This window comes from Buteo buteo, chromosome 5 (genome assembly GCF_964188355.1).
Source record: "Buteo buteo chromosome 5, bButBut1.hap1.1, whole genome shotgun sequence".
NCBI lineage: Eukaryota > Metazoa > Chordata > Aves > Accipitriformes > Accipitridae > Buteo > Buteo buteo.
The window spans coordinates 32,193,852-32,214,603 of record NC_134175.1 but is presented as its reverse complement, the minus strand read 5'-3'; the positions used below and the strand labels follow the sequence as shown (position 1 = coordinate 32,214,603).

At 42.2% G+C, this 20,752-nt stretch overlaps 2 protein-coding genes across 3 annotated transcripts in view; both read left to right on the top strand.

Moving 5' to 3' along the window:
* LOC142031301 (dehydrogenase/reductase SDR family member 9-like) overlaps window positions 1–7,285 on the top strand; it is a 37,823-nt gene extending 30,538 nt beyond the window's left edge. For both annotated transcript variants that reach the window (XM_075028521.1, XM_075028520.1), the window contains exons 2-5: window positions 1,883–2,232; window positions 3,867–4,125; window positions 5,180–5,343; window positions 6,218–7,285. In XM_075028521.1, coding sequence (XP_074884622.1) covers window positions 1,914–2,232; window positions 3,867–4,125; window positions 5,180–5,343; window positions 6,218–6,444 — 969 coding nt within the window. In that variant the 5' untranslated portion in view covers window positions 1,883–1,913 and the 3' untranslated portion in view covers window positions 6,445–7,285. The remainder of the gene's footprint in view (window positions 1–1,882; window positions 2,233–3,866; window positions 4,126–5,179; window positions 5,344–6,217) is intronic.
* Window positions 7,286–10,732: 3,447 nt separating this feature from the next.
* LOC142031299 (retinol dehydrogenase 7-like) lies at window positions 10,733–20,305 on the top strand. The gene is made up of 5 exons (XM_075028518.1): window positions 10,733–10,747; window positions 15,032–15,362; window positions 17,545–17,803; window positions 19,046–19,209; window positions 20,055–20,305. Exons 1-5 carry the CDS (start codon window positions 10,733–10,735, stop codon window positions 20,303–20,305), a joined length of 1,020 nt encoding a protein of 339 aa, XP_074884619.1.
* Window positions 20,306–20,752: the final 447 nt, after the last annotated feature.

Sequence of the window (20,752 nt, the reverse complement as noted above, 5' to 3'; positions counted from 1 at the left end):
GTTTCTGCTCATTTACTAGTTATGTTTTGTATCTACTTTATAGTTGATGTAGGGCGTGATGAAACACAGTTCTGCCTCCCCTTTTTCTCTGGAGGAACTCTTCTCCAACCTCCGTCCCTGGGCCTCCTGGTTTGCCACCATGGCCGGAGCCTGCACAGGCTCCAGCACACGTGTGCGAGGTGCAGGTGTCCGGCATGGCTGAGCTCCAGGGGCAGGGATGTGTGGGAGGACAGGAGCGGCAGGGAAGCGGTGCCTCTGTGCCAAGGAGGGCATGTCTCCGCGCAGCCAGGCTGGCTCTGGCTCTCAGGCGGAACAGCCAGGGACTGCCCAGGCCGCTAGTCAGCTGCAGGCGAAGGAAGGCTGCGAAGGAATGGGGCAACTCCGAGCAGAGCAAGGGGTATTATAAAGAGAATGGTAATTTTAATAAGGGTTGCAAGAGAAGGAAAGCCGGCTGCTGTGCTGGGTCTGCTGTGCGTGCATACATATGCCGAGAGAAAAATTTCCTTGTCTTAAAGGAAGTTTGAAATACTACACAGGGGAGGCGGTTACCTAATCACTTCTTCATACTTTCTTCACTACTGATGCTGCAGAGGAAGTTAAGCAACAAAAACTAGCATCTCTGCATTGCAACTTTTGCAACACCCTGGGTAACTTCCAGCCAGCACAAGAAGCTGCATTTCACCAGCATACATATTTATGTAAACAAGCACCATGAGCAGCCATGGGGCTTGCGATAAAAATGGAGATATATTGAACCTCCCATGTCAGAGCAGAAAGCAGTTCTACGTGCAGAAAATAAAAGCAGTATTCCTGTTCCTATTACGATATTTAAAAACATGTCAGGTGCTTGCAATTTCCTTTTAAATTAGGTTTTGCCAGAGGAGAATTTGACCATAGTAAATGCAACTTCGTTGTGTCTTGCCCTGCAGAGATGGATTGTCTGTAAGCAATCTCTAAAAAGGTCTGTACTCCTTTACATCTAGTTAAAACTATTTTTTTAGTCAATTGCATTAGGCATCTCCTGTTTTCTGGACCATGAGCACTTATGAAGAAGTATAACTGAATTGTTTTCTCTAAGCGGAATTTCATCCATCATCAATAGTTACTTACAAGTGCACTATTAAGTCAATTGGAGTATAATCCCAGATATGCAGGCTCTTTCCAAACATATTTTGCAGTACTGATGTTGTCACACTGCCTGAGCTTCACTCCGGCAGGCAAAATGTTCCAACCTGCACCCTCCTTCCTATGCTCAGGGACCATCACATGCACACTCCCACAGCCTAGCTGAGGGGGATGTATTTCTTGAGAGGCAAGGAGGCAGTAATTGCTACTCTCTTTCTTGAGAGTCTGGCACTGGCAACCAAAGGTTTTAGTAAAATAAAGTAAATAATTTTTCGTGGCTAGCATTGCATACATGACCACAGTAACAAGAAAGGTTCTGGGTCCTGCTGATCTTGCTTGACCATTTGTTGCCAGCTGGCTCCAGTCTCACTCTTTAATTTTCTATGAACTGACACTAAGTTCAGACATTTCTGTTGGTTTCCATTCTTTTTTTTTTTCTGGTTTCCATTTCATTTTTGCTACACTTTTCTAGTCAGCATTTCTCCCAGATACGTTCAATGGGAGCTTACTGACCTGGCAGCAGTAACCTAATATGGACAGCATTATTCTTTGTAACCTTATTACAATCTCCAGTCCTCATTTCTGCTCAAGGAAGGACTTTGTTTGTTTGTTTTAGCACAAGGAGGCCACTGCTCTGAATTGTGCCTGCTTCTCTGAATAGTTGCAGTTAGCCAACTCAAGAAAAAAAAGAAAAAAAACCAACTAACTAACAATCCCTGAAAAACTAGCACCTTTTTTTTTTTTTTTTTCATTTCAGGAGAACGTGTCCAGAAGACTTCAGTAAAAAAATGCTTTACTACGTATTATTCTTTCTTGGCATCATCTCTCTGTGGTGGCATTGGAGGGCAAGAAGGAGGATGAAGGTTACAAATCTTACCGGAAAATACATATTCATCACTGGATGTGACACAGGATTTGGAAATATGGCAGCAAAGGTTTTTGATAAAAAGGGATTCCGTGTTTTTGCCAGCTGTCTGACTGAAACAGGAGCCAAGGAGTTAAAAGCTGTGACCTCGAAGCAGCTTCAGACAGTGCTGCTAGATGTGAGAGATTCAGACAGTATTAAAAAAGTGGCTGCAAGGGTCAAAGCTGAAGTTCAGTCAGAAGGTGAGTGCCAGGATATCTGTCTTTAAAAAAAAGAAGGCAGCAGAGTTTTCCTAAAAACACCATGCTACGTTCACAGCTTAATTTAACTGACAGTTGACAAGTGTGTGTGCATGTCTTGACCCCTTCCAGAAACATGGAAGAAGATCTCACTAGAGGGATGTTTTATACATCTAGTTAGTGGTAGGTAACTATTTGGGAATGTGCTCAAAAAGTCAGGCTTATCAATACATCATTGTCAGAACAGGAACCAGTTCCTGGAACCTTCGTTGGGACTGTTTGCACTCACATGCTTATCTGGGTTATGGCACGAGTGCTCAGCACCTCCCATGCTGTTACCCAGCTAGGGAACAAATTAAATAAATTCCACTTAACAAGTTTAAAGAGTTTTTATTTTAAGAATTGAATACATATAATAAATGATCAGTAAGTAATCACTCATTCTATCAAAAGCAAAAATTACATATGAACTTCATTGAATAAATCTGAATATATTTTGGAATATTGCTTGCAGACCATCTGAAAAATAGAAAAATCCCATATCTCTGACCCAGCAAGTTGTGCAGTACAAGATGCTGCTGCTATTACTGATGCTAATTGGTTTCAGTAAAAGTGGTATTGCAGAAGTTTACAAAGGTCCAAGATCCTATGGGCTGAATTCTGCTAACGTTGAGTCTTAAATCTGGTCTATTATGATGTGCCATAGTACCAATTATACTTCATGCTAAATTCCAATCTCCATTCAACCTTTCATCTCTTCATAAAATTGCTTTTAACTTGCCAAATTGCTTTTATTTGAAACTGTGCTTGGTTTCAGGCCAAAAGTGATTTTTTCCCCAAGAAAAACTATGAGTAAGATCAGACCAGCAAAAGTATTCATTCACACAACTCTAACAACTGATACAAGAGAAGAACTGGTTTTACATTTCTGTATTTTCCCCTCCCACTTCTGAGAGCTCAGAAATGTTTTCAAATCAATCTAGTGGTTTTTCCTTGCCTCCACCTCATTTTTTGGAGCTGGCTGTTCATTTAGAAAAAAAACAAACAGTCCTTCCCATTTCCAGCTGGGGCATGTCAGTCAATGTGAGGCATAAGTTCTCTGCTACAACAGAAAATGTCAGTGGGGGTAAAAAGAATAGCAAAAGCCTTCCCTGTCACACAGTTCCCATCTTGTTTTCAAACCTTTGAGAAGGATTTTAAATTTTTTTTTGTTATCAAGAGCTGTTCTTTATTGTCCTGGCACCTCACCCATCCCAGAATCAGGGCACACTTACCTGTGTCTCAGGACAATCTACCTGTACCAATATAGTTGGTACCTGTCACCCAATATAGTTGCTCTTTGCCACACCTGGTCTTTGTCTACCGCCCTTTACCCCACAAAAAGCCAACATCATCCCCTGCCCAAAATGCTGTGGCAGCAGGAAGACTACGCGAAGGGTGATGGAAAGCATGGTGATAAAACCTGGACACTGAGAATAAGGCTGAATACTGCAGGACATTCTCAGGCAATTCCTCCAAATCTGTATTGCCTTCTTGGTCCCTCACTGATTTTCTGTGAAGTCTCACCCACTTCAATTAATCTGACACATTAGATGAAAATTTGCTTCCTGACTTTCTTCTTCTTTTTTTCCCTACAGGTCTTTGGGGACTTGTCAATAATGCTGGGATTATGGGGATATCAGCTCCTACAGACTGGCTGGATATTGAGCACTTTAGAGAACCAATTGAAGTTAATTTAATTGGACTCATAAATGTTACAATAAATATGCTTCCCTTGATAAAAAAAGCAAAGGGAAGGATAGTAAATGTATCCAGTGTTGGAGGTCGCCTAGCATTCAGTGGTGGAGGCTATTTTGCTTCAAAGTTTGGGGTAGAAGGATTTAATGACAGCTTAAGGTATAACACTCACTATGAGGAAAGACTACTCTGTTTTTTTCCTAAGGCTCATATACTAACTAAAATCTGGCACATGCAGACTGGGAGCTGATTTACAATGCTGGCACTTGGTATAAAATTGAAAAACATTAGACACTTTGGACTAATTCTTCTGAAAAGTTCTTTTGCTCAACACAGATTATGCCACTTTTGAAATGGTACAAAGCCTGTTGGGCGTGCAAGCTGTCCTCAAGTATTATTGCAGTGTAGTTGGTACTCTTAACGATTCACAACTAGCCTACCTCAGTGTGCACAGAGGCCTTATTGCAGAGGAAGCTCCACTCAAGTGAACTGAGAAGTCTTTGCAATATGAACCTAATTCTCCTAGTTGAAAAGTACACCTAGAAACTTCCAGCAGCCGCCCATCCAGAAAAAACACATACCATGAGTTATCGCATGATAGTAACTTTCGTCTAAGCTTTCTTCTCCAAAGTGTCTTCTCTTTATTATCCTGATCATTAGAGAGATCTAGAGAACGTAGCAAACTAATCCTGGGGACCACCATGGCTTCCTCTTGTAACACAGACGGGGAGCTATTTGTGTGCCTAAATATATAGTGCCATTTTAGATACTGGGACACCCACACAGGACTGACAGATATGAGGTGGGGCCAAAAGGAACTGTACCGATCTGGAGCATAAGCCAGAGATTGAGAAGGATTTCCTAACACATGTAAAATGGCTCTAACCACTTGCATTTAGGCAGCCAGGCAGTCTTACAGACAAATCACATAACTAATGAGCTACTGCAAGGTGAACTAGGATGGGAAATACATTCTGCCAGCTACTGCACAGTCACTGCCCATGCGTGTTCTCACTCTGTGAAGCAGGTATGAGAGTTCATCCCTCTTTCATTTAGGGATAACAATCTGAAAGTTCACAACCATGAACAAACCTTCACAGTATTTGTGTGCTGGTGTGCCATGTAAAGACAGAAATAAAAGTGTTAGTACAGCAAAAAATCCCAAAGTATTAATAATGTGTAATGCGATTAAATCATTGGGCTGTCGTTACAGGAGAGATATGAAAGCTTTTGGAGTTAAGGTTTGTTGCATTCAACCTGGACTGTTCAAAACAGCATTATCCAATCCAACAAAAATTATGAAAGAGAAGGAGGTTATTTGGAATAAGCTTCCCCCTGATATTAAAATGCAATATGGAGAGGACTATTTTCAGAAAGGTGAGGCAATTTCCAGACATTTGTATCAAAAGAAGCAATGCATTTCTTGCTGAGAAAGCTTTGCAAAGTAGCTTTGTATCTTCTAATCATTCTGACTTTTTGGAAAGACTGTGATGGGAAAAGTTACTTTTCAAATGCATCTGCATCACAATATGACTATCCGCACGAAAGACTTGTTCTGGGAAGCTTTATTCAAATCTCAGTTGATGATTAATTATTCGTGTTGGCATGAAGCTTTTGAGCAAACTCCCAAACAGACAAACTTTTATCTGATGATGTAATCGATGTGCTTGATGTGTTTTTCTGTCATTATTGTTTATTTGTTTAGTAATCAAATAGGGATCAATTCCCTTTGCTTCTGCTGTCCCCAGTCGTGATGAAGTCACTCAGGACCTGTCTGACAGACACTTGCTAAGACTGCTTGAACAGGGGCTGCTTGTCTGTCGATCCTTGGACTTTCTTGTCCCTCAAATTTTTTCTTTATAATTGTGTTTCACGACTTTCCACAAAGCAGTTTCCTCATTACAAGAGACTCATTTACAACTACAGCACTTCAGTTTCCCTTTGCCTCTTATATAGTTATGTTTATTCTGAGCTACTGTAAATGCTGATTGCCTGTCCTCAGACCATACAGGCCCAGTTTTGCCATGACTGTTCCACAGTTAAGGGTAACTAGGCTGTTCTTGGGGTCAAGGATATCACAAGGTCATTACGGGCAGGGACTTGGTCCTCAGAAACTGCTACAAATTCTTGTGTAGGCAGAAAGAAGAAATACCAGTTCCTTAGTGAAATTGTACAGATCAGTGCAGGGGAAGAGTTAAAAGTCATCTTGCCTGGCTGTCACTAAATGATCTTCTTTTTTTGAGCTTTACAGATGCAGCAAAGAAACAAAAGCTGTCCAAGATGTGTCTTAATGAGGACATTTCACCGGTTGTTCAGTGCATGGAGCATGCCCTAACCAGCCTCCATCCACATGCCCATTACATTGTTGGGCAGGATGCCAAGTTGTTTTGGAATCCCCTCTCAAGAATGCCAGCAATCATACAAGACTTCCTACTGCTGCAGAACAGAGTAGAGCTTGCAGTTTCCCATGCAAAGTAAATATTTGCCAATATATATATCCCCCATCACGGACAAGGCTGATTCTATAAGATCTGTCCTTTATATTGGCATGATACAAACTATGTATGAAATACACATGCATTCTTTATAAACGTAAGAGATATATCTATTCCTCTAACAACTGCTACTAGTAAAAAAAAAATATTTCATTTTTAACATGTAAACCAGAAAGAACAAAAGAACTATTAAAACTTTCAGAAATGACTAAGATTTTTCAGTTCCTTCACCTTTAAGGTGCTCTGCTTGAGAACCCTTGGAGGCTCCAGTTTTCACAAAGATGTGTAAGAAAAATATCCCAGGAAAATGGGGAATGTGGCTTTAAGTGCTGACAGCAGGAAGAGTTCGGTCATCTCAGGCAGAGGAGGGAATGGAAACAGGGCCTTCCTCTGGGAGAAGTGAACTCTTGCAATATAAACTAGGAAGGAGGGCAGAAAATCCTCTTCCTCATGCTGCTTTCTTCAGCAGTCACCCCTGTTCAGTTCTGAGGCCAAGGAAACTGTGGTTGCCTTTCCTTGGCACAGTCCTAACTGGAAAGAGAGCAAAATAAATTGCCCAAGACATTGAGCTGGTTGGGATTCACACCCCTTCCTGCTTACAGGACTTTGCAAGACTTAGGCATTTTCCTATTCAGCATGCTAAATCTTGAGGATCTCTAAAGTCCAACTCTACCCCTCTGTTGTAAAGGATCCATAGCTACAAATGTAGACTGTGGATCCAGTTACAGGGGCCTAATACCTGCAATTAAAGTAGTGAAGAGCTGAGGCTTTTTTTTATTAAAAAAAAATAAAATTGTGAGCTTGCAAGATGTCAAGTCTGGGAGCTATTTCTTGGCATAAAAATAATAGCCCTGTGTTTTGTGAGATGCTGAGTAATTCCTGTGGAGAGGTGCTGCTCTTGTTCAATTCCTGACACAAGTGCCTGTTAAGACCCAGCTCCACTGGAATTAATCATGGCAAAGTGCCTGAGAACTGCAGAGACCCCACGTCAAGTCTGTAACTGTGCATTGCTCAGGAAGCCATTTCCCACTGCCATGGAAACTACTCAGCGATGAAACAAATGCTTTCCTCATGCTGGTGAATTTGCTGTGACATGATTGGAGTAAAGAGCAGGCTACCCAGTGGCTATACAAATAGTGCTAGTTTTCAATTTAGTTTCTATGGCACTTGCAAAACAACAATTCTACTTTTCTGGGTGCAGCTTATGCTTAGGCTTTAGTGGGGTCATTTAATTTATGTCTCGGTTACCTGAAAAAGTTACTCCTTCTAGAGCAGGTTTGAGGTGAATACCTCTCAACTGGCTACTCTTACTGAGGTATTGATGGCATTGCTGTAGTAAATTTTACTTTGAAACCAACTTTCTGTCAGTAAAAGTGACAGAAAACCTGTTTTTATTTGTTTAACATTTAATCCAAAGGCTGCTGTGTGGCTGTCTGGTGAGCTAGTAGCTTCCCTGTCCCAATCTGCATGAGCTGTTAGCTTTCCAGGCAAGAGAACAGTCCATCCCAGTCAGTGAAATTCTTGGCCCCTGCAGAGCAGGCAGCATCAGGCCCTAGGGATGTGAATCTTGTCCTCTGAACTTAGCAGACAGCCCTAGTGTCATTTCACACAGAGCCTTTCTAGAAGCGAAAGTGGGGTTTTTTCCCCACCAAGATTACTCAGCCAAAAGTGATTAGGGAAACAGAGAAAGTATGAAATGACACCACCTGTTCTGGTCTTTATCTTTAGAAATTACAGTTTGGCTGGTTTAATTCAGTCCCTGTCAGACCACAAGTATACTGTCAGCTGCTGTTGAGACCCTAGCACTGTGAAGGTTAACATTTAAAAGGACAATACAAACAGAATTTGGGACAGGACACAGTAGCTGTAAATATATTATTTACATTAGAAATGCAGGAAAAATAAGAGCTGCTCAATGTATTACTTCTCACTGTATGAAGGGCCAGATTCTGCTGGCATTTTCTCTCCCAGAACCAGATGCCTCGTTTACTCAAGTGCTAGCAAAAAAAGCCAGCAACCTCTGGAAATGAACAAACCAGAGTGTGCTCTGCTATGGCTATCAAAAACTGTCCTGCTCACAAGACTGTATGAGGCAGGTGAATATTTAGACACATGTTTTTAGGGACTAGAAGGGACTTGTTCAGGAGAAGACCCATGACTTCCACAAGGTCAAAAGGTCCTGGGGGACTGCACCCACAGCACCTGGCTTCGGTTAGCTTGTTAGAGCCAGCACACAAAGGTGTGCTCGAAAACCCTCACTTGTCCAGCAGGAATAATGTTAGCTTCTTGCTTTTCACTTGACGACCAAATTTCCTTCCCCAATGTTATGCTTCAAGCAGGGTAATTTTTCCACATCCTTTCTAGGACTCGGGGATCTCATTATGAAATACACCTAAGGAGTCAATGGGAAATCAGACAGTCAATTGCTGCTTTCTGCAGATGAAAGACTGTCTCATGCCAAGCTCTCTAACGGAAAGCTACATATGGAGCTCACACTTTGCTTATATGGTTTCTCTTTTGTTAAGCTCCCTCACATGCTGTGCTCTGAGCAAGTCGGAGGATCCTCTGTGAGAAAGGGAACTTACTGGAAAAATTCCCCATTTCGGTGTTTTCTGAGATGCTAAACAGGATCTATTCAGCTTTTTGAAATTATTTTCTACAGTTCAAAAGCAGTTTGCTGAGAAAAAAAATCAGCAGTAGAGAAACTATTCTTATGTTTTTCTCTCGTACAGTTGTGTGGCAAAGGATTGCTACCTACAATAGCAGGACTCCTGGCCTGACACTGCTGGAGAATGTTCCCCTGCAACAGGCTTTGCATGCTGGTGGAGTGCTGTTTTGTGGTCATTTCAGCCATGTTGCAGAGCCTGTCATTTGAATCAGGCCAGACAGGACTAGACAGACTCAGCGGGCACATCTGCCAGGCTTGTGCTGGTGAGGAAATCTCTGCTAGCCACCTGTTGAATCCCCACGTCTCCAGCAAGCTGTACGCATCTCCTGAGTGCCCTGAGAGTGCTGAAAGCGCAGTAATAACCAACGCCACAGCTCAGGCTGGTGTGGCACTCGGAGTGGCAAAAGCAGCAAGAATTGCCAGGCCCGAGCCAAAATGAGCAGGGAGAGAAACTGGAGGGGGAAGAGCTGCCCCCCAAGGAGAGGATGAACTAACAACTCTGCAGCTCCTGGCAGGGAGCAGCTGGAGAGGTGTCACCAGCCAGTCTGGGACGGGCTGCCATTGCCATGGTCCGCTCAACTGAACAGGACCAGATCACTTCCAGCTCCGTGCTACCACCTTGCTTGGTTTCCCCAGTTTTAATTTCCTTCTCATTCAGCTAGTTTCAAATCAATTTTCACAAAAAGCTTATTCATTCATTCTGCTGTTGAGAACGGTCTTTGCCCAAGCCTCCTCGCTTCCTGCGGCATCCAGCACCGCATAGTGCTGTGAATGGGGAGGCGTGAAGAGTAGGGAAAAGGAGTTCTGCTTACATGTTTAAGCAGTAGCACCCAGAGCTGGATCAGAGGTGCCCAGCAGACTCTGGGCCAGGGAGCAAACAAGCAGCCTAGCAGTCATATAGTAGAGTCTTTTCCATGCAAACGGTAGAGCTTTGTTTGCACAGTTGGTAGAATTTGAGCTTTTATTTGAAAATCATTGCTTAGTTACTCAGACAATTGATTTGTTTCTAGGATCAAAAAGCTGCCCCTAGCCTAGAAAAAATAATTTCATCCCTGAAAGTTTTTGCACACAAGAATGTATCTTAGATTAAGTCATATCAATAATAACTTGCTCACATGCAGGAGAAAAGGAGGAGGTCTGAACCAAGCTCTGTTAAATCAATGGAAAGACTCCTGCTGGTTTCAAGACAAAGCACAGATCAGTCTCTCCTGGCTGAGTAGATTAGTTCTCTCTAATGAGTCTTGACAGTCCCCCAGGCTCTGTAGGTAACTATATATAGCCAGCAATGTTTATACAACATAGGTAGGATAGGCAGGCATGGGGCATATACAGAAGATTAATATCAAGTAAGTCCCTAAGGTAGAAGCATCACAGCACAAGTCATTATCAACAGCAGGGAGAGGGGCCACGCTTGTCAGCCAATGTAGAGCGATCAGAAAGCACCACCAGGCACAAAATTTACAGCGAGATATTTTTGGAAACTATCACCATGCGGTTCTTGGTGCACAAGCTTATGAGTTTGACAGGCTGCTTCTGTTCTGACACTGGAAATAACTGGTGAAGGCAACTCGTGAACACCTGGAGGTATAGACTGAGCTTGCAGATGTCTCCCCGGAATGTGAGTAATGGCACAAAACCAGAACTCCTGTCTATCGTTATAGTGAGCAGTACCCATTATATGCATTTGCAGAATAGCTAAGAGAACAAATTAAGCACTTGGTTTTGAGTGCACAGACGAGAGAACATGCAGTTCCTTCCTTTCGAGAGTAATTTTAACAATTGCTGCTTATCTAAGCACCTACAGGGTCTGAATAAACTGCTAACTCAGAAATGTTCTTCCCAACATCTGGAATCTTTCTCTAATCCTTTATTTTCAATTACTGGGTCAGTTGCCTAAGAGTTTACAGGGGTTTATTTTCCTGGGTCTTTTACCGATGTTGTGGTAAAAATCTGAAGTGCAAGCTATGAAAGGAAAGATACAATCATGCTGAGAAAGAAATCAGCCCCCATTGTACCAGACTACATTCATGTCCTGCAAAATGCTGAGTGGGAGGCTTTGCAGATGTATTTCTTTTAAGGTGACATATTAATGAAGATCTTAAGTTACCTGTTGACCACCAAACTGAATTATCACACTGACATTTTTACACAGCATATGAAAAAGCACTCCTTTTCCATGAAATAAAAGTGCAAAGCCCCGCAATGTGCAGGAATAGCTCACCTAAGAGTGGTAGACGTGATGTGTTTGTGCCTGCATATTTGTTCAATCTGTTAACTGAAGACCAGGGGGGTTGTAGGTCTGGAAGGATGACCAATTATTAAAGTTTGTACTTCCTAGACTCTGGAGAGCTGTTGGGTGATCTGTCAGAGCATTGTCTGATATATCTAAACCTTCTACTGAGTGCTACATGAGTGCTGTTTCTGAAGAACCCCAGTCCGTAAATTTCCCCTTGGCAGTTCTTCCTCAACATGCCTGGCAGGTCACTCTAACACACTGCAGAGCACTGACTTTTGGAGGTTTGCACTGCCAGCACGGTGGCAGACAAAGGAATCCAAAGTACACCCAGACCCCAAACTTCACCGCAACCTGACGTTCTTTGGCACAACTACCAAAGTAAACTTGCTGTGGGAGTAAAACAATAACACCTCCCTTCAATATGGTCTATGTCCTTCTGTTCCCTGTAGTGCAGGGAAGCAGAGGGATGCTGTATTTTGCAGTTGTCTACAGATCTTAAAGGGCTCTCGGTGTAGAATTGCTGCTTTTCTCTAAAATCGATTGCTTTTAAAATGGCACTTGCCTAGGCATAAGAAGCCAGGCTCTATCCCAAGAGTTCTCAATTTGCCAGGCAAATATCAAAGTTTTAATGGAAAGTAGAATTTGCCTTTAGCTATTTACTGGCTACATTAGTAATCAGAATTCAATATTTATGAAGATATATCAATACTCTTGAAATATCATGCTGACATTTTCTCTGGAAACACACTCTTTGCCACTCCAGGCAGCTATTTCAAAATCAATATGCCCCTGGAAGACAAGTGGCTTTTTTAGTGCTCCACAATTATTAAACAAGAAATATTTTGCATAACATCATTGTACATTTACAGAACTAGACAATTTTCTTGGAAGAAAACTTTAACACTGACTATTTCCTTTGATTCTGACCCCAGACTCCTTCCAGCAGCAATGACATCATCTAGCACAATAAATACTGCCAGAAGACTCCAGCAGAGCAAAACCCACCATGGTGCTCAGCACCAAATGTCCATCTGCTATCAGAGAAGGAGCACTGGTACTCGCAGAGAACTAGGTGGTTAGGGATTACAGCCTTAGGAACACTGGCCCAGGGCTGACAGGGGACAGAGGAGCAGCCAAGGCTCCACAGAGAGTGCTGCCGTGTCACGTGTTGCCCCTAGAGCCCATTGTCTTACAGCACTTCTGTGCCAATTATTGCTACCTAAACACAGGGACTAATGCTAACCAGAGCTGTCCCAGGTGTTTCTCCTACAGAAGCCAAGTAGGCATGCTGGCCAGACAGTCCAGGACTTCTCCACAGAGCCCAGTTTCAAATTTAATTTGCTTTCCAGTAGTGCAAGCTGACTGTCCACTGTTTCCTTCCTACAGCACAGCCAAGGAAGGAAGGAAGGTGTGATTTACAGCTCCTGTTTCCAATTAGGTTAATCTTTTCCCCAAATCTTTAATTATTTCATTTAATTTTGAATTGGGAAAAAGGTTAATTGAGTCCTAAAATGATATATCACAGCACTAGCTTGATGAGTAACTTGCTGAGATTTATTGGCAGGGGGTTACAAGAGCCTGCTGGTAGCAACTCCTGTCTCTCTTTGTGTCTAGCTCAGCTCCAAATTCTAAATCAGCAATCAAAGGAAATGTCACTGCCTGGCACATCGTTGCAAATGGACTAGGGGTATCTATGATGGACTGCTGCAACATCCTGTTTTCAGACTTTATTTTACAGCACAGAAATCTCAATTAGCCTGAGTTCTTTCACACAGTTGTAGTGGCACTTTGTCACAGGGCACACTCTGTAAGTCCTCTCAGAAAATAAACGTCACCAACTCAGTGAAACATCACAAAGATGATTCCAAAGTGCACACATTCAGGAACACTGCAATCCTTGTGAGACTTAACGGGGACATTTACAGCAAAAAAAAGCCAGGTATCTAAGTGAAGTACCCAAACTAGAGGGCCAATTACATCAGCCTCAAAACAACAGTAGGATGGGCTGCTAAAATAACTAGTAGAGCCCAGGGACCAATCTAACACCCCAGAATTCAGTGGGAGCCTCCCTGTAGACTGCAGTGGAAGGAGAAGCAAACTCTTATCTCTATACATTTGCTTAAAATAAGAGAATGTTAATCAGTAGCTCAGAAGTCCATGTTGATGACTACTGAGACACCCAACTATGTAAAATAGGATCATTAAGGGGCAATGAATGTTGTCACTTGTTGTCATTTATCAGCTATGTGACTGATTTAATTATTTAATGAGAGTCCAACATTCATTCACTATCAGATTCTGAGATTCCTTCCATTACTACTTGGTGAGGTGGCAGCAAAATTTAGAATCCGAATAAATCCAAATCACTCCATGAACTCAGTAGGAACAAGAACACCAGACAGGCTCTAGCAACCAGGCCTAATACATTGGGCTTCCTTTAATATGCATGTCTTAAGGTAGCAAGGATGTTACACAAAAATCAGCTAAATGAATACTTAACTTCAGACAGCTATGAGTGAGAGAAGAAAGACCTCTTCCTCTTTGAGTACTTTTGGGATGTAAAAATAATCACAAATTCTTTTTTTTTAAACTATCATTTCATTCTTTGAATACAATCACATTTTAAAGGCCAGATGTCTGCACCTCTACACATATGCAGGTAACTAGAGCCTAGGTGCCTGCTTAGTACCTGTAAAAAAGTTTCTTTTTATCAGGATGTCTGGAAATGCTTACCAGCCTTCCCATAAATATTGTCTTTAATGAATTATTTTGGTTTAATGCTTCCACAAAACAAAAACACAAATAGAAAAACACTAATCAGTCATGAAGACTTTAGATGTCAACAACTGTATTCGACATTTATGAAAAAGTTTTGGAATAAGCAAAGAGTATCCTCCCCACCAGAGTTAGGAAACCTTGTGTTCCCTCGGTGCTTTTTTCTTTTTGAGGGCAACATCTCCATGCATTTCCCCATTTCTTTACACAAACACACTTCCTGTATAACGTATTCTATTGTGCTGTGTATCAGTGCTAAACAGGCAATGAGGAAGGAGACAGAAGACTCAGCCACTACCCCAAAGTCTACCTTGTCTAAGGGCACTCACCATCACGGAACATGAGTCACATACCAGATTAGTCATCAGACCCACCACTACAGTTTAAGCTTTTCTGGTTGTTCTTGGGGTCACTCTGCTTCTGTGCTGCAGATTAGAAGAGCAGCCTGGGTGGCATCATACAGGTGGTCAAAGAGAGTCATCCTTCTTCCCAGAGGAATTCTTCTCTCCAGTATTAGCACAAATAATCACCAACGTCCACAAAAAAAACCCAGACACTACTGTGAGAACTGATGCAGTCATTCCTTTCAGCCTGAAACATCCTGAAAGGACAGGGCTGACTAGAAAGATTGGACAGCAAAGCTTGAAAACAGAGGAAATCTCTTGAAAAGGAAGATAGGGAAGGTTTTGTCAAGGCACATATTATTCATGGATCGCGATCACATTGAGCCAAAGCTTCTACCCCTGCTCTCCCCTAACTTACAGTGAGCTGGAAGGGCTGCAACGAGAAGAAACAAAGCCCCTTACGGGAATTGTGTCTGAGGAAGTTGGGGGATTGGCTGAGCACATTTGCTTCATTGCATTTCTAGATCATTAACTTATTTGCTTGTAGGTCTCACTTTCAGACTCACTGCACGTAGCAATTTTGGCTTCCATACTTTGTCTTGTCATTTACTGGCTCATCAGAGACAGTCAAAGAGTGAGAAACCTGAATGGAAAGCATGTCTTCATAACAAGCTGTGACACTGGACTTGGAAACTCACTGGCTAAATGGCTTGACAAAAGGGGATTTTGTGTCATTGCTGCATGTGCCACAGAAAAAGGAAGAATAGAGCTACAGTCCTGCTCCTCACTCTCACTGAAGACAGTGAACCTGAACTTAGCTGACTCCAACAGCATTGCCAGGGCTGTGGTGTTTGTGACCGAAGAGACAGCTGGCAAGGGTAAGTGGCAAGGTAATTTCCCAGAAAAATGATTCAATACAACCAAATCTGGTCTAGCTAAAAGTTCTGGTGCCTCTCCACTCTCCAAAGAGGCATTTTTCATCTTACTGATGAAACGCATTCAGTCCTCAGTTCTGTCATTTCCCAGTTCGAAGAGATTCTCTCCAGCAACACTTTTGGACTTCCCCTCGCTTTTACCAACAGGGTGCCTAAAAATCCAATTGCTCTGTCTTTTAAAACCAGATCATTCCCAGGTGTGTTTTTCAGACTCTTTTTGGTGCAGTTGAAGAATCTCAGTCAGGGGAAGGTCCTAACTGGTACCAGAAGGAACTTTATTGACAATAAAACCAGTCCACCCAATTAAAAACAGCTGCTGCAGGGCTCCTTCAGCCCTCCTGTAGTAAGCAGAAGAGTGGTTTTGCATGGCTGAGTAAGCCCGATTTTTGCAATGTACACAACAACAATTGCACTGACTGCAACAGTTAAACACTTGCCCTTTCAGCCAGTTTTCTTAGAGTTGTTACATAGGTAGCTCCCACTACTGCTATCATGCCACTGAGCACTTGTCTAAAAGAGGAAGAGTTTGTCCTTGGTGTCATGGTTTAACCCCAGGCAGCAACTAAGCACCACACAGCCGCTTGCTCACCCCCCGCCCAGTGGGATGGGGGAGAGAATCGGAAAAAAAGGTAAAACTTGTGGGCTGAGATAAAGACAGTTTAATAGGACAAAAAAAGAAAGGGAAAATAATAATAATGATAAAAGAATATTCAGACCAAGCGATGCACAATGCAACTGCTCACCACCCGCTGACTGATGCCCAGCCAGTCCCCCAGCGGTGGGCTGCCAACCCCCAGCCAACTCCTTCCCATTTTATTGTTCAGCATGACATCACATGGTATGGAATATTCCTTTGGCCAGTTTGGCTCAGCAGTCCTGGCTGTGTCCCCTCCCAACTTCTTGTGCTCCCCCAGCCTTCTCGCTGGCAGGGCAGTATGAGAAGCTGAAAAGTCATTCACTTAGTGTAGGCACTGCTCAGCAACAACTAAAACATCAGTGGGTTATCAACATTATTCTCATCCAAAATCCAAAACACAGCACTATACCAGCTACTAAGGAAGAAAATTAATTCTATCCAGCCGACACCAGGACACTTGGATACCTACGAGTGGAGTTAAAGAACAAGACTTAAGTGTTGATTTTGGCAAAGGGTGGTAAAAAGATCTGCGTGGTAAATTTATTCAACATGTTTCTTTCTCAGCACCGTTAGCTCAGACTAGACATTGTTAAAGGCCACCAAAGGGGATTGCAGCACTGCAACTACCAGCTGTAACACACAGTTATACCAAATATTCAATAGGCTTGTTAATTAATTAACTAGCTAAAACAGCAAAACACATACCTTCTACCAGTAGGACTTTCTCCTCAAAGCTTATAAAACACTGTTGGCCTCATCATGAGCGTTCCAGACCATTCTTGAATCCAGTGATTGAGGGCAAGGACAACATAATTATTAGCACTTACCTCCTCTGGCAGGCCCCTGCTTCCAGCTTGTGGAAAGTCACACGTTCCTGGTCAGTGTAACCACTGCTGTCACCTCAGTCTGAGAAACTCTTTACAGAGGCTGAGTACTGGACTTTCGGCCTCTCCCTTCAGGTGCAGGCTGTCCTCAGCAAACTCTTGGAAGTGTCACTATTTATCTAAAGTTCCTCAAGTAATTTACAAGGTAGTAAAGCAGCATTATCAATACAGAGGGTTAAGCTAATATTTTTCAGAAGCATTGACTAATACTGCATGTCTGGTTCAGAACTTTAGACCCCAACCCAGAAAAGTCAGTCTCTCCACTTTTATGTAGACTATTTGATTTTCACAAGAATGTAAGTGTGTATTAGGAGCCCACATACTTGAGCAGTTCTGGATAATAAAGCCCGGTATGATGGCCCATATCTCCAACCAAAATAGTTTTCCTTTAATACTTTACCCATGCTCTTTTAGAGTCATTGCCTAAGGCCTTCAGCAAATTTTGCCAGGTGTACAGAGTAGATCATACAAGCAAACCCCAGACAACTGAATTCCTCTCACTGAAGTTTTTGCAGACTGTGTGCTTAGTTCCCAATGCTACATATGAAACTCTAGGGTAAGATATTACCACATACTGAAATAAATGGGTTTGTAATCCTCTTAGGGCTTTTTGGCTTGGTGAGCAACACTGAAGAAACACCACCTATAGCACCCACTGACTGGCTGAGGATTGAAGACTTCCACTCAGTGCTGGATGTTAGTCTGCTGGGATTGATTGAAATCACACTCAAGCTTCTGCCACTCCTGAAAAAAGCTGAGGGAAGAGTAGTCAATCTAATTAACACCAAAGGCCTCACAGCTTTTGTAGGGGGTGGCTACACACTGTCCAAATGGGGCATGGAAGCTTTCTCTGACACGTTACGGTGAGTAGCTAGAAATACATGCATGGATCCAAGAACAGATTCCAGATGTGCTGAGGAAGGGTGACTCTATGTTTGCCCCTCTTGTTTTCTCTCTGGAAATCTTGCCTAAAGGGGGAAAGGAAAATAAAAGGATGTTGGTCACTTGTTTGGGATTTCAATCTTCTGTGCTATGAACAGACTCACCAGGAAACTGCAGTGGGAAAAATTTTCATATCCTGGACAAATGGCTAGCATGCAGCTTTTGGGCATGTGAATCCACTGCATACACAAAATGTAAATCAACAGGATAACCTGGTCAGACACCCAGGGTTTCCTGGGCAAGTTGTACTCAGTTGTACTTGCCTATTTACAACCCATTTTATTTTGCTCTAATACTCCACAACAATCTGAGCTAGGCAATTCCAGGCAGCAACCACATTACCAAAGGTACTCATAACTTCAGAAAATTAAGCTACACAACCTTCACTGAAGCCAGTTTTGTTGTACTGCCTTGAGAAGGCTAAGGCCCAGCCCGGCGAGTCAAGTCTTCACAAGGACTAGGAAAGTTGGTTCCAAACCATTATGAATGCTCATATAAAGAAATTATATGCCCCAAGGAAATATAATGGCTATTGTATAGATGGTCCATTCCTTTGCACACTTTGGAATGTAATTGCCTGGGTTTCTTGAGCTGCTCAGCAAAACAAAGAGGCCATTTTCATCCCAAAGGAGTTGCATTGCAACTCAAAATTACATAGAGGGAACCAGGCTACCAGAAAACACACTAACCTTTAATCTCTTCACCATCACCATTTAACCATACAATGGAGAATAAAGTTCTAATCCAATTGAAAGGTTTTGCTCACTTCTACTTTTTCCCAGGCACTTTAATAATCTGTTCCTGCCGAAACAATGCAACACAGCATTTGAAATAGTCAAAAGTTTTAGTTTGATAATACATGGCTAAGATGCAGCTGGCTGCTGCATCCTTTGCATCAGTCCAACATAAACCACACAGAAAGCTGTGAATCTAACTGACACTACTTTTTTTCCCTCAGAGTTAATTGCCTGCTGTGCTTTTACAGGACGGGTACATTGCTGTGAAGCTAATTTGAACATCTCAAAATCATTCTGACATTTGAAGATAAGAATCAAAGTCTTAAATATTCATTTATGTGACAGACTTTCAACTTACATATATTTAATGGTTCTGCCATTATTGGGTGGTCAAGGATGGTGATTGTTTGGTTTTGTTTCTTTTAGGAGAGAGATGCAGCATTTTGGAGTGAAAGTAAGCATTGTTGAGCATGGTTTCTTTAAGGCAGGAGTAGTTAATTCAGATGTCATCGAGAAATACCTCTTAAGACTTTGGAACAGACTGACTCCTGAGATCAGGGACTCCTATGGAGAAAAATACTTTGTTGAATGTAAGTAGAAAAGGGACTGTATGAAAGCTCAGTGGGATATTATCAACATATATAAATACCTGAAGTGAGGTTGTAAAGACAACAGAGCCCGGCTTTTTTCAGTGATGCCGAGGGACAGGACCTGAGGCAATGGGCACACAGTGAAACACAGGATGTTCCTGCTGAACATCAGGAAACACATTTTTACTGTAAGGGTGACTAAGCACTGGCACAGGTTGCCCAGGGAGGTTGTGGAGTCTCCATCCTTGGAGATATTGAAAAGCCATCTGGACATGGTCCTGGGCAACCTGGTGTAGGTGACCCATCTTAAGAAGGGGGGGTTGGACCAGAGGTCCCTTCCAACCTCAACCAACCTGTGATTCCGTGACCATTTTCTGGGCTTCATTAACGTTCGTTAAGAACCCATGGCTGACTGTTCTGGACTACATGTATCTTAGATGAGGCCCGTGCTATTAGTTCCCATATAAGATCAGTAAGATGTGATGTCATGCTACCATCCTTAGTCCCTCTATACTTAGAGGCAGAATGCCCAGGGGGAATGAATTGCTATGACCATATGCTAAGTTTATGGCTTACTGATATCTGAAAAGTTGTGCTGTGTCACGCTGCACTTACTCTAGGGAATATCTCACTCACAATACGGGCCAGGGAGGTTTCTGTTTACCAGGCTTTTGCGTGTTCCGCAGCCTTTCTGGTCTCTGCTTTGCTGTAGCTATACTGCTCTCAATACTTGAGCCAGTAGTTTAAAGCAAGCCTGAAGCTGCGGCCAAACCTTTGAATATAAAGAATACTCTTGCAGAGCATGTTGCATATAAATGCTTTCAGGTTTATTTTCTTCTTTGCAGATATAAAAGCTCAAAGATCATCAGTGAAAAGACTGTGTGACTCTGATATTTCTAAGGTCATAAAATGCATGGAACATGCCCTGATAGCAAAGTACCCCAGGACACGATACGGAGCTGGATGGGATGCAAAGTTCTTTTGGCTATTTCTCTCCTATGCCCCAAGCTGTTTATCTGACATGCTGCTGCGTATGATGTTTCCAGCTCCAGCAGCTAGTGGAAGATCAGTTCCTGGAGTTCTAATTAACATTTAGTATTAAACCAGTATCAGCTCTGCAGAAATAAATATTAATCCTGTCAAAACCAGACGTCCTCTTCTTTTCCAGTTACTAGACTACTTAAATTCCTTTCAGAAGACACTTTCTCCACCCCCAACTCCTTACCTGGAATTTCTGAGTTTGCAGATAGGCTTGTAGTAAATCCAGCATGTTTTTGAAGGTCTTTTTTTTTTTTTTTGCTCAGAAATGATACCTCTATAGGATCTGCAGTCATAAGTTATTCAGCTACAAACCTAGTTAATACTACTCACCCAATAAAAAATTTTTAAATAAGAAAAATAAAATCACTAAAAGAATCAGTTTTTCAAGTAGACTTCATCAACATATAGACTGCTAGTGAACTTGAAATAAAACTATGGCCTTTCAGAACCTTACAGAATGGATTTAGTCAGATTTAGACATCTATTTCATGGGCGGTTTGTT